The following is a 12,981-nucleotide window of genomic DNA, read 5'->3' on the forward strand; positions in this document are numbered from 1 at the left end:
CCAGGAATGGAGAGGAAGAAGATTTTACCATAGATAACACATTGCCATGTGTTTTGTAGGGTGGAATCTGATGACCAGTTCCCTTTAAAATCTGCAACAGCAATTATTAATCTAAGGCTATTAAAATCTAGAATGGAAGGACAACATCTACAACGAGTCTGTATGTTCTCCCCGTGTTTGCATGGGTTTCCTCCATGTACTCCGGTTTTCTCCAACACTACAAAGAATACCGATAGTGAATTTAGATTGTGAGCCCCAGTGAATTTGAATATACAGCACTGCGGAATCTGAGTACACTATATAAATCATTATTATTATTATTATTAGGTCAGCTCCGCCGCATGTAGACAAGATATGTAAAGTCTTTCCATTACAGCTTTTACCTTTGTAGATCCACAGGAGCTGCAGATACTGTTGTATGGCTATTGGGTTACAAAAGCAAACTGTACCTTTCCCCGAGTTGATGGCGACTGCCAAACTTATAGAATCTTGGTGGGGCCCAAGATGCTTAAGTGCCACAGCCTGATAAAACAGAGCTCTGTACATCGCTTTTGGCTTTTATCATTTTTTATATTTTTGGCAACCACCATCAGCTCCAGGAAAGGTCCACTTTGCTTTTATACCCTCAGATATCCAATGGTGTCAGCAGCTCTTACACAGCTGACAGACTCACTTTAAGGTACCATAACAAAACTCAGCCTTGTAAATAAAGTTGTTGCGAGCATTAGATGATCATTAAAACTAATGCATTAGTGAACATTACACAGAATTGAGTGCAGGTCCAATACAGAGCTAAAAAACAAGTCAGAAGACATCATATATCCTACAGTTATACCAATAATAATTTCTAAGTATAATTAAGAAAAATTATATATATATATATATATATATATATATATATATATATATATATTTTCTTCAACAATACTTATTAGTTTCAGCTTATATGATGGATGATGTGTGCTATGACTGCTTCAATGAATTTGTAACAATAGTCTTTGTGTGTACACAGACGTTAAGACTTATACAATGTGATCTTACCTGCATGTGAGGCAAAATACGTGCGGACAAGTTGTAAGAAACCTTGAGTCTAACCCTGGCCCCAGGCTTAGGATATACTGAGGGTCTGTGCACTGACATTCCAGCTGAACTGATGACTATATATACCGGTAATATAATGTACAGTAGTCCAAGTGTCACAATCCATATAGTCATACGCCTTGAGCTGCAGGTGCACATGACTTGTGAGACAAATAAAAGCCACAAGACGGCTGCTTTAGACATTGTCCCACGGAAAGAGTTTAAGCCCAATGAGTAAAGATGAGGAGTATGTGGCCCTACATCAGTGCAGCACTCCACCAGCCTTACCTTCTGCAATCTCTCGGTCAATAGGTGGAACATCATCAGACATGGTGAAGTCCAAGGTGGCGTCCGTAATCTCAACCATATCTTCATCGCTTGTGCTGCCTTGAAAACTGCTGAGGCTGGGGCGGCGGAATCCCTTGTTGTCCATCTCAGGGGTGACCTAAAACAGATTTACATTGGTCATAACAAGCAAACAAAAACCCCACAAAACTCAACATACCAGAGAGTAAAATACCTGCAACCTAATCCACGGTGTAGACATAGCTGTGTGAGGAGCAAAGTCCTGTTATATTCACACAATGTAAAGGTGCAGCCTGGCCTTATCTCTAGCTTTATAGGAGAATGTAAACTCTGGAGTCACAAGCCGACTCTTTATTACAGAGGAAGCAGCAAGATTCCAAGGCAAAATAAATGAAAACCATACTTAATGCACAGAAACCACACAGCACTGACCAAGTTCAAAAGGAAGGAAAAGCTGCTTCCTGCTTAGTCTTAAAATGCTGATACATGATTCACAAGAAAGGAGAGCCTCCGCAGATCGCTAGGGAGGCCACATCTCCAACGTTGTGTCAATCTGACTCAAGTTTTTACCCTACTAAGTCAGTGCCGGGGTCTCGGGCCTTCCCACTCCCGTCATGAACACTTAATGGACCCATCCTGTACTCCTGCTGCCTGAGATCACTGAAAATATGGGAGGTCAAAGGGGGGGAGGGGTAAGGGCTTATTAACCCCATCCTGCTGCAGTAATTTTTGGTAGGATTTTTTTTTCCCCATCCTTGCCATAAGCTTGTTATATTTTACATATACACACACACACATACACATATATTTATTATATGCAAAGCAGCTCATCACACCCCCTTCTCAGGTAGCATACCCTAAGATCAGCTCTGGCTCCAATTACAAAGTCTCAGAAGCTGATTGTGATTTATGCCAGGCCAGAAATCTCCCCAGAAGGGAAGAAGACCCATCTGCAGACAGCTGTTTCGGGGGGGTGCTTGCCCCTCGTCAGTACAGAGTAGCTAGTCACAGTCCTCTCACCACAGCCAAGCCAGAACACCCTGCTCTGTACTGACGAGGGGCAAGCACCCCCCGAAACAGCTGTCTGCAGATGGGTCTTCTTCCCTTCTGGGGAGAATTCTGGCTTGGCATAAATCCCAATCAGCTTCTGAGACTTTGTAACAGGAGCCAGAGCTGATCTTAAGGAATGCTACCTGAGAAGGTGGTGTGATGAGCTGCTTTGAATATTCCTTACCCAGAAAGCCCACGGAGTCCTAATGGCCTTTTTGAATCTCCATTCCACACCAGAAGCGGTGCTCCTCCCTAAGGAGAAACCTTAACCCTTTTAGCTATTAATCTATATTTCATACATACACATTTATTAATATATATTTATATAACCCCCCCATCCTTAGACTTGTCTCTGCAGTTCTACACTGGTATGATCGATTGTGTTACATACACGAATGCATATTTAGTTGGATCAGTCTATACATCCATTTAACCCCCTGCTGTCATAGGAAATTTTGCTTTTCCATTAGACATTTTTCCAGACTTCAAAGATTTATTTTTATTTTTCTGTACAAAGATGTTGTAAGGCTTACTATGTTTTGCAGGACAAGTTGTACTTTTTAATGGCACCTTTCATTTTATTATTTAATGTAAAGCAAAATTATTGATGGGTGGAAAAAAAAAAAAGAAAAAAAAAAAAAAGAAATCTGTGCTCAATTATCTCTGACCCCTGGCAGTGACGCTCACATCAGACATGGCCAACACATGCACTAAACAAGAAATAAAAAGGAGCCTATTACACAGCTCGACTATGATGTTCGTGAGGATCTTTAGTTCCATCATGGATCGGCTACACATACACATTCACAGCATGAGGTGTGGCCAATGAACATGGATTTTTCTTTAACATGTCAAAACCATGTGATCAGACGATAAACAAGCTTTTGCTTGGAAGTCAGTGTATATTACACAGGGCCATATTGGCCTTTTCAGCCGATAACCACATGTAATAACTTGGATCACAGTTTTTGAGCATTTTGTTTCATGTATCAAGCAGTGAGTGAATCCTGGGAGCAGCTTTCTTCAGATATACACTGATCAAAAAAATAAAGGGAACACTTAAACAACACAATGTAACTCCAAGTCAATGACACTTCTGTGAAATCACACTGTCCACTCAGGAAGCAACACTGATTGACAATCAATTTCACATGCTGTTGTGCAAATGGAACAGACAACAGGTGGAAATTATGGGCAATTAGCAAGACACCCCCAACAAAGGAGTGGTTGTAAAGGTGGTGACCACAGACAACTTCTCAGTTACTATGCTTCATGGCTGATGTTTTGGTCACGTTTGAATGCTGGCAGTGCTTTCACTCTAGTGGTAGCATGAGGCGGAGTCTACAACGCACACAAGTGGCTCAGGTAGAGCAGCTCATCCAGGATGGCACATCAATACGAGCTGTGGCAAGAAGGTTTGCTGAGTCTGTCAGCATAGTGTCCAGAGCATGGAGGCGCTACCAGGAGACAGGCCAGGACATCAGGAGAGGTGGAGGAGGCAACAACCCAGCAGCAGGACCTCTACCTCCGCCTTTGTGCAAGGAGTAGCAGGAGGAGCACTGCCAGAGCCCTGCAAAATGACCTCCAGCAGGCCACAAATGTGCATGTGTCCACTCAAATGGTCAGAAGCAGACTCCATGAGGGTAGTATGAGGGCCCGACGTCCACAGGTGGGAGCTGTGCTCTTCACAGATGAAAGCAGGTTCACAATGAGCAGATGTGACAGAGTCTGGAGAAGCTGTGGAGAACGTTCTGCTGCCTTCAACATCCTCTCCAGCATGACCGGTTTGGCGGTGGGTCAGTAATGGTGTGGGGTGACATTTCTTTGGGGGGCCGCACAGCCCTCCATGTGCTTGTCAGAGGTAAAGACAAAAGTATTTCATACCATTAGTTCATTCAGATCTAGGATGTGTTATCTTAGTGTTCCCTTCATTTTCTTGAGCAGTGTACATGAACATAATACAGCTTTATGAAGCTTGTTTAAAATAAAGAATGATTTTATATATCTGTCATAACCAGCAATCTGATATCTGTAAGTATTTTTTCCCCTTTACATTATATATAACTTAAAAGGAAACCAGTCCCAGCAGATCTCAAGGACCATGGTTACAGTTCACACCTACACATGACATAAATGATATGACATAGGTATCTATGGAGTAAACTCTTAGGAGTGATCACTATTGCAGTCACCTACAAACACTATTCATGGAAAAAACCCTTATAGTATTTACACACAAAGGAGAACATCCGGCCTATCAATCACTGGTAATAAAATCCTCCTGCTTTACATGAGGATTTCATTTTTGATTTTGCTTCAGATTGAGCCATGCATTGCAATGAATGGAATCTGTGGTGAAGACAGCGTGCCTGGATCCCACAATGGACTGTATTCTTCTGGGAGTGAGGTTTATTAAGTCCCCATCCATATACAATGTATAGCGGAATCTGTAGGTGCTACATAAATAAAATTAATTATTATTATTATTATTATTATTATTATTATTATCCTCTGTTATACAATTTCAGTGTGGATTCCAAAACTAAAATACAGCAGCATATCTGCCGGGTGTGACTCCATCCACAGTGACACTGATCAGATGATCTGCAGATTTCCCATAGTCTGCATGTATAATATCCGCAGCATATTACAATACAGTGGTTCCTCAAGTTACAATATTAATTGGTTCCAGGACGACCATTGTATGTTGAGACCATAACTCTATAGAAACCTGGTAATTGGTTCTGAAGCTACCAAAATGTCATCCAAAAATAGGAAAAAGTGAGGATTAAAGAAAAATAAGTAGATACTACAGATAAAGCAAGATCGTACATATAAAAGTAAGAAAGATCTGCTGGGAGCTGTAAATCACTGTCAGTGTTTCCCAACCAGGGTGCCTCCAGCTGTAGCAAAACTACAACTCTCAGCAGGCCCGGACAGCCAAAGGCTGTCCGGGCATGCTGAGAGTTGTGGTTTTGCAACAGCTGGAGGCACCTTGGTTGGGAAATGCTGGTTTATGTAGAGGACAGGAGCTTCTTCAGGGTTCTGTACAGAATACACGATGTCCTAAAAAAGTAACATGGAGCCGCCCTCGCCTGGTGTCCAAAAGGAGCAGATAACCCTGGCACAGGTAAAGAACAGAACATGTAATACCTCCCTGTTATGTAGGGGGCGCTACCAGACACCAGTCAGTGCATGCACTTCAGTAATACAGGGGTTTTACAAGTAAATTGCCCATTCTGATTGGTCAGTTCTTCCGGCCATTGACATGTTTCACAGATTTGGACTGTTTGTACATTGTATGTTGAGTCTGGTTTCAAGTTACAATGGTCCAGAAAAGACCATTGTATGTTGAAACTATTGTATGTTGAGGCCATTGTAAGTTGAGGGATCACTGTAGTAGTGACAAAGGATATTTAAAAAAAATATATTTTTCACAAGCTGAAGGGGAAAAAAATTCCACACAGAATCCTTATGTAAAGTGACCTGCAGTACTGCAGTATACCATGTATGATGGGGATACAGTGCAGGTTTAAAAATCTGCTAAAAATTCCAACATTGCAGATTCTGAGCCAAACACAGAAGATCCAAAACTGCAGATTGTAAGTACACAGATTTTTTTCCCCCTTCATTTACAGAACCTGCACCAATATCCACTGTGGTAAAATGTTAAAGGGAATCTGTCATCAGTGTCATCAATCTAATCTATTGGTAAAGGCTTGAGGTGCAGATGACACTGATGAAAATCATACGTACTGCTCCTCGCTCTGTGACATATATGCAAATGTGGAAATTGGTGTGCAGTAGCAGCACTTTGTACCAGGAAAATAAGACCTCTATCGGGGCACTGAACTCAAGACTTCAAAAATAAAAATGTAAAAAGCGGTTAGCCAGGAAAAAATTTTTTTATATATCAACTGGCTCCAAAAAGTTAAACAGATTTGTAAATTACTTCTATTGAAAAATCTTAATCCTTTCAGTACTTATGAGCTACTGAAGTTGAGTTGTTCTTTTCTGTCTAAGTGCTCTCTGATGACACCTGTCTCGAGAACTGTCCAGAGTAGAAGCAAATCCCCATAGCAAACCTCTTCTATGCTGTGCAGTTCCCGAGACAGACAGAGATGTCAGGAGAGAGCACTGTTACCAGACATAAAAGAACAACTAAACTTCAGCAGCTGATAATTATTGGAAGGATTAAAGCGTACCTGTTAGATCCAACAAAAAAACAAAAACATTTTTTTTTTAATATAACACTCAGTACCTAATCCTGACCATGTACATCTAATTTTTATGTGTCTAGCACCTTTATTCTTTTTTTTATTACACTTTAAATTTAGCTCACTAGTCTGAATTCCTCTCAAAGGGAGGGGGCGTGGCCTCACTGTGCAGGTCTCCGCCCCCTCCCTCAGTATGCTGTCTGCTCACATCTCCCATAGCCAGGGGTCAAGTCGTGGAAACTCACCCAAGATTTCCACTCAAGGGCTGGTCCTGCAGGACTCTTGCTAATGTGATGTTCCTGCTGTGGAAAAAGTGCAGGAACTTAGTTCCCACGTGTTCCTGCAGGACTTGAGCCCTGCCCCTAGCATTAACAAAACTACAACTCCCAGCTTGTCCTCACTGACAGTAGCGGGACACAAGATGACAGTGGGAAGATTTTTCCTCCAGCTGTCAGCCCTGCGCTCACAGCTGTCAATCAAGGAAGTGTGTCCATGACATAGGTGATGACGCATGGACACAGCAGGACTAGTATGTGTCCAAGCAGGCAGGGGGGTGCAGTTGTTTGAATGGCTTTTTCAGTATAAAATACAGAAAATGTTCTAATGAAAACAATTGCAAAACCTATTGGTTATACATGCTTTACAACATATGAAAAGTTTTTGTATCTGACAGTGCCCATTTAAGATTTTTTACTAGAAGAAATTTACAAATCTGTTTAACTTTCTGGAGCCAGTTGACATTAAAAAAAAAAAAAAAAGTTTTTTCCTAGATAACCCCTTTAAAGTCTGTTATTGTAAAACAATATAAAAATAAAAACTTGTTTTATTCTTGTTGCGCCCAGTGCCTTTGTTTCAATAATAACTACCATCTTTGTTTACTTCCCTAAAACAATGACTGTCCTTTATACCCTGCAGTCAATCCCTGACCCAAAAAAAAAAGCCCTTGAATACCCGTTTAATTGAGAATCAAATGCAACACATATAACATAGTGTTTCCAGCCCGGACCACCGGTTTTCTTACATCCACTTTATTAAAAGAAAGTAGATGCTAACAGTTATTTGGACTTTCAAAGTGCACATTACAAAACAAATAGCGATTATATATCCCATACAGTCAGTATAAACATATACACAAGAATTGCACCAGCCAGTCTACATTCAAATAGCAGTCCCAAGTTCATAGGGTGAATGCTATTTAATTATTTAAAAGATGTTTTCCACCGGAGTACATTTATTTATTTATTTATTTAAATCAACTGGTTCCACAAAGTTAAACAGATTTGTAAATTACTTCTATTAAAAAATATTTACCCTTCCAGTACTTTTAAGCAGCTGTATGCTACAGAGGAAATTTTTTTATTTATTATTTTTTTTTATTTCTATTTTCGTCTTGTCCACAGTGCTCTCTGCTGACACCTCTGTCTGTGTCAGGAACTGTCCAGAGCAGCACAAGTTTGCGATGGGGATTTTCATCCTGCTCTGGACAGTTCCTGATACGGCCATCAGGTGTCAGCAGAGAGCACTGTGGACAAGACAAAAAAGAAATTCAGAAAGAAAGGAATTTCCTCTTTAGCATACAGCTGCTAAAAAGTACTGGAAGGATTAAGATTTCTTAATAGAAGTAATTTACAAATCTGTTTAACTTTCTGGCACCAGTTCATTTAAAGAAAAAAAAATGCTTTCCACCAGAGTACCCCTTTAACTGTAAAAATATCAGCATACTTAGCTACAATAGTAAAAAAAAAAAAAATAGTGTACAATGCAGACAACAATAGTCACAGTATGCAGATGGCCATTATGATATCCCTCTGCTCCCTCTATCCATAGATTATAGGCACTTGTCATAGAAAGTAGCTGTCAGCCACTACGTGCGGATGGTCATTATGATAGCGATGACTCTGTGCATGGGATCTACATTATGTAAAAAAGGAAAAAGAGAGACCGAGGGTCACAATGTGAGGATGGCTACTATGACAGTCCCCCTGCTTCCTCTATTCACAGAAGACAGGCAAGGGTCACAGAGAGTGGTGACAGTCACAATGTAAGGATGGCTACTATGACAGTCCTCCTGCTTCCTCCATTCACAGAAGACAGGCAAGGGTCACTGAGAGAGTGGTGACAGTCACAATGTGAGGTTGGCTACTATGACAGTCCTCCTGCTTCCTCCATTCAAAGAAGACAGGCAAGGGTCACTGAGAGAGTGGTGACAGTCACAATGTAAGGATGACTACGATGACAGTCCTCCTGCTTCCTCCATTCACAGAAGACAGGCAAGGGTCACTGAGAGAGTGGTGACAGTCACAATGTGAGGATGGCTACTATGACTCCCTCCATTCACAGGCACCATAGAAAGAACAATGGCGGGGTTATAACTCGCGGACTGCCACTATGACAGCTCTCTCTGTGAACAGTATCTGCATTCAATGAAGAGTGGGAGCAGAGGAAAGAATACAGGCACTGGTCACTGAGAGAGTGGTGGGAGATTGATCAAACCCTGTCCAGAGGAAAAGTTGCTGAGTTGCCCATAGCAACCAGTCAGATTTCTTCTTTCATTTTTTACAAGGTCTCTGCAAAATGAAAGAAGCGATCTGATTGGTTGTTATGGGCAACTATTCCTCTAGAGATTTACCAAAACCTGTCCAGAGGAAAAGATGCCCAGTTGCCCATAGCAACCAATCTGATCGCTGCTTTCATTTTGCAGAGGCCTTGTTAAAAATGAAGCGATCTGATTGGTTACTATGGGCAACTCAGCAACTTTTCCTCTGAACAGGTTTTGATAAATCTCCCACAATGTGCAGACAATGTTGGCAATACCTGGAGCAGTGTTTCCCAACCAGGGTGCCTCCAGCTGTTGCAAAACTACAACTCCCAGCCTGCCTGGACAGCCGAAGGCTGTCCAGGCAGGCTGGGAGTTGTAGTTTTGCAACAGCTGGAGGTACCCTGGATGGGAAACACTGACCTGGAGAGTCACAGGTTGTGAAGCACTGAGCTGGAAGAATGACCAACCATATGATCCCCCAAGTGGGGGCGGCTGTCACATATGGGTCACATGGGGCGCTGCATTGGCGATGTTGTTCCATGGCGTCACATGCCCTAACATATATATGTATGTCTATAGGAGACACTACTTCAAGGCTTGGGTAGATAAGACTTACACCGTGGTCACATGATCATGGACGACATTTGACATGAACCTGTGACCAGAGACATCCTATGTATAGGGAAGAGGTGAGGGACTTACCTGAAGACACCGTCCACACTGTGCTACTGGGGTCTTAGTAACCGGCCATAACTGGAGCAACACCCCAACCTACAGAGAGAAAGGGGAGACACGGATTACAAGGGGTTAACAACGTCCTGACAACTATGTATACATCCACAGCAGAGCATTACACAACCTCAGACAGCCTCCCTGGACGGAGGACTCCCCCCATGGACCCCCACCCCACTCCACTCCACTCCACTCCAGGCTGCCCCCTGCTGATGACGTAGGAGCTGGCCGGATATATAAGTCTACATTATAACACATTCTACACATCCAGGTCTTACCTTCTTCAGCAAGAGAAGGAACTACAACACGTGACCAGCCCGCACCAACCAGAGGGCTGCCCCTCCGTCAGGCTGCACGGCCCCGCCCATAATTACGTCACCCCCACCCCGCGACAGTTCACAGAGGGTGTGCTTTTCGCCAGAGGACGAGCTGCCTTCTGTGCTCCCGCAGCCTCGGTCCCGCCCATTTGTCATAACGTTTTGGTCTTCGCCAAAATGGCGTCGTGCTTGCGGCTTTCTTTGGAAAAGGGTGACTTAGCCGGAAAGTCAGCTGGTTATGTGTAATCTTTTTAAAGGGAAAGCTTCCTGCGTGCCTGGAAAACGAATGACATCACATCTCCTGGGAGAGGCCTGGTGCCTGAGCTCCACCTAGAAGTGCTAGTGCGTAGAGCAGTGTTTTCCGAACGGTGTCTCTCCAGCTGTTGCAAAACTACAACTCCCAGCATGCCCAGGCAGCCTTCGGCTGCCTGGGCATGCTGAGAATTGTAGTTTTGCAACAGATGGAGGGCATGCTAGGAGTTGTAGCTTTGCAACAGCTGGAGGCACATTGTTTGGAATACACTCACCTAGAGACATTTGCAGTGTTCCCTTGGGGTTGTCATGGAAACGAAGACTTATGCTTTGGGCCTTGTTCACACTGTTTATTTTTGAGGCTCAAAGAAAAGCTTGGTATACAAGCAAATGGATTATAAATAATTAATATTTGGCGTGGTTTTTATGCTTTCTTTTTATTTTTTTAGGCATTTTCCGGTGTGTTTTCCACATGTATAAGCAAATATCTTTTAACCCCTTAAGGACTCAGCGTTTTTCCGTTTTTGCATTTTCATTTTTTTCCTCATCAACTTCTAAAAATCATAACTCTTTCAATTTTGCTAAAATTCCATATGATGGCTTATTTTTTGCGCCACCAATTCTACTTTGCAGGGACATTAGTCATATAACCAAAAAATCCACAGCGAAATGGAAAAAAAATTCATTGTGTGAAAAAATGTCATTTTGTAACTTTTGGGGGCTTCCGTTTCTACGCAGTGCATTTTTTGGTCAAAATGACACCTTATCTTTATTCTGTAGGTCCATATGGTTAAAATGATACCCTACTTATATAGGTTTGATTTTGTTGCGCTTCTGAAAAAAAATCTTAACTACATGCAGGAAAATGTATACGTTTAAAATTGTCATCTTCTGACCCCTGTAACTTTTTTATTTTTCCACGTATGGGCCGGTTTGAGGGCTCATTTTTTGCGCCGTGTTCTGAAGTTTTTATCGGTACCATTTTTGTGTTGATCAGACTTTTTGATCGCTTTTTATTCATTTTTTTTATGGTATAAAAAGTGACCAAAAATACGCTATTTTGGACTTTGGGATTTTTTGCACGTACGCCATTGACCGTGCGGTTTAATTAATTATATATTTTTATAGGTCGGACATTTACGCACGTGGCGATACCACATATGTTAATTTTTATTTACAGTTTTTTTTATAGGAAAAGGGGGGTGATTCAAACTTTTATTAAAGAAGGGGTTAAATGAGCTTTGTTAACTTTTTTTTTTTTTCACTTTTTCTATTGCAGTGTTATAGCTCCCATAGGGACCTATAACACAACACACACTGATCTCCTATGCTGATCCCTGCAAAGCCATAGCTTTGCACGGATCAGCGAGATAGGGGCTCGATTGCTCAAGCCTGTAGCTCAGGCTTGGAGCAATCAAACCCCGATCAGACGCTGCGGAGTCAGGTAAGGAGACCTCCGCCTGCGTCCCAGCTGATTTTATCGCAATGTCCCGATCAGCCTGTCTGAGCTGCCGGGAAGCGTTTACTTTCATTTTCAGACGCGGCGATCAACTTTGATCGCCGCGTCCGCGTTAGCAGCCGAGACCGACCCGGTGTGATGTGGGGTCACGGCGTGACCCCGTTTTTCACAACGGGCTCAGGGCGTACAGGTACACCCTGAGTCCTTAACCCCTTAAGGACCGAGCCCTTTTTCACCTTAAGGACCGGAGCGTTTTTTGCAATTCTGACCACTGTCACTTTAAACATTAATAACTCTGGAATGCTTTTAGTTATCATTCTGATTCCGAGATTGTTTTTTCGTGACATATTCTTCTTTAACTTAGTGGTAAAATTTTATGGTAACTTGCATCCTTTCTTGGTGAAAAATCCCAAAATTTGATGAAAAAAATGAAAATTTTGCATTTTTCTAACTTTGAAGCTCTCTGCTTGTAAGGAAAATGGATATTCAAAATATTTTTTTTTTGGGTTCACATATACAATATGTCTACTTTATGTTTGCATCATAAAATTTATGAGTTTTTACTTTTGGAAGACACCAGAGGGCTTTAAAGTTCAGCAGCAATTTTGAAATTTTTCACAAAATTTTCAAACTCGCTATTTTTCATGGACCAGTTCAGGTTTGAAGTGGATTTGAAGGGCCTTCATATTAGAAATGCCCCATAAAAGACCCCATTATAAAAACTACACCCCCCAAAGTATTCAAAATGACATTCAGTAAGTGTATTAACCCTTTAGGTGTTTCACAGGAATAGCAGCAAAGTGAAGGAGAAAATTCAAAATCTTCATTTTTTACACTCGCATGTTCTTGTAGACCCAATTTTTGAATTTTTGCAAGGGGTAAAAAGGAGAAAATTTTTACTTGTAATTGAAACCCAATTTCTCTCGAGTAAGCACATACCTCATATGTCTATGTTAATTGTTCGGCGGGCGCAGTAGAGGGCTCAGAAGGGAAGGAGCGTCAAATGTTTTTTGGGGGGCATGTCACCTT

At 41.8% G+C, this 12,981-nt stretch overlaps 1 protein-coding gene across 4 annotated transcripts in view; it reads right to left on the reverse strand.

Moving 5' to 3' along the window:
- CLCN5 (chloride voltage-gated channel 5) overlaps positions 1-12,981 on the reverse strand; it is a 96,187-nt gene that overhangs the window by 49,265 nt on the left and 33,941 nt on the right. For 2 of the 4 annotated variants that reach the window (XM_056538272.1, XM_056538273.1), the window contains 2 exons: positions 9,895-9,963; positions 1,369-1,525 (listed from right to left, as the gene is read on the reverse strand). In XM_056538272.1, the coding sequence (XP_056394247.1) occupies positions 1,369-1,525; positions 9,895-9,963 (226 nt within the window). Of the gene's footprint in view, positions 1-1,368; positions 1,526-9,894; positions 9,964-10,051; positions 10,103-10,202; positions 10,287-12,981 lie in introns of those variants that run through there. The other 2 variants (XM_056538275.1, XM_056538274.1) reach the window with 2 other exon arrangements.

Source organism: Hyla sarda, chromosome 9 (genome assembly GCF_029499605.1).
Source record: "Hyla sarda isolate aHylSar1 chromosome 9, aHylSar1.hap1, whole genome shotgun sequence".
In the NCBI taxonomy this organism is placed as follows: Eukaryota; Metazoa; Chordata; class Amphibia; order Anura; family Hylidae; genus Hyla; species Hyla sarda.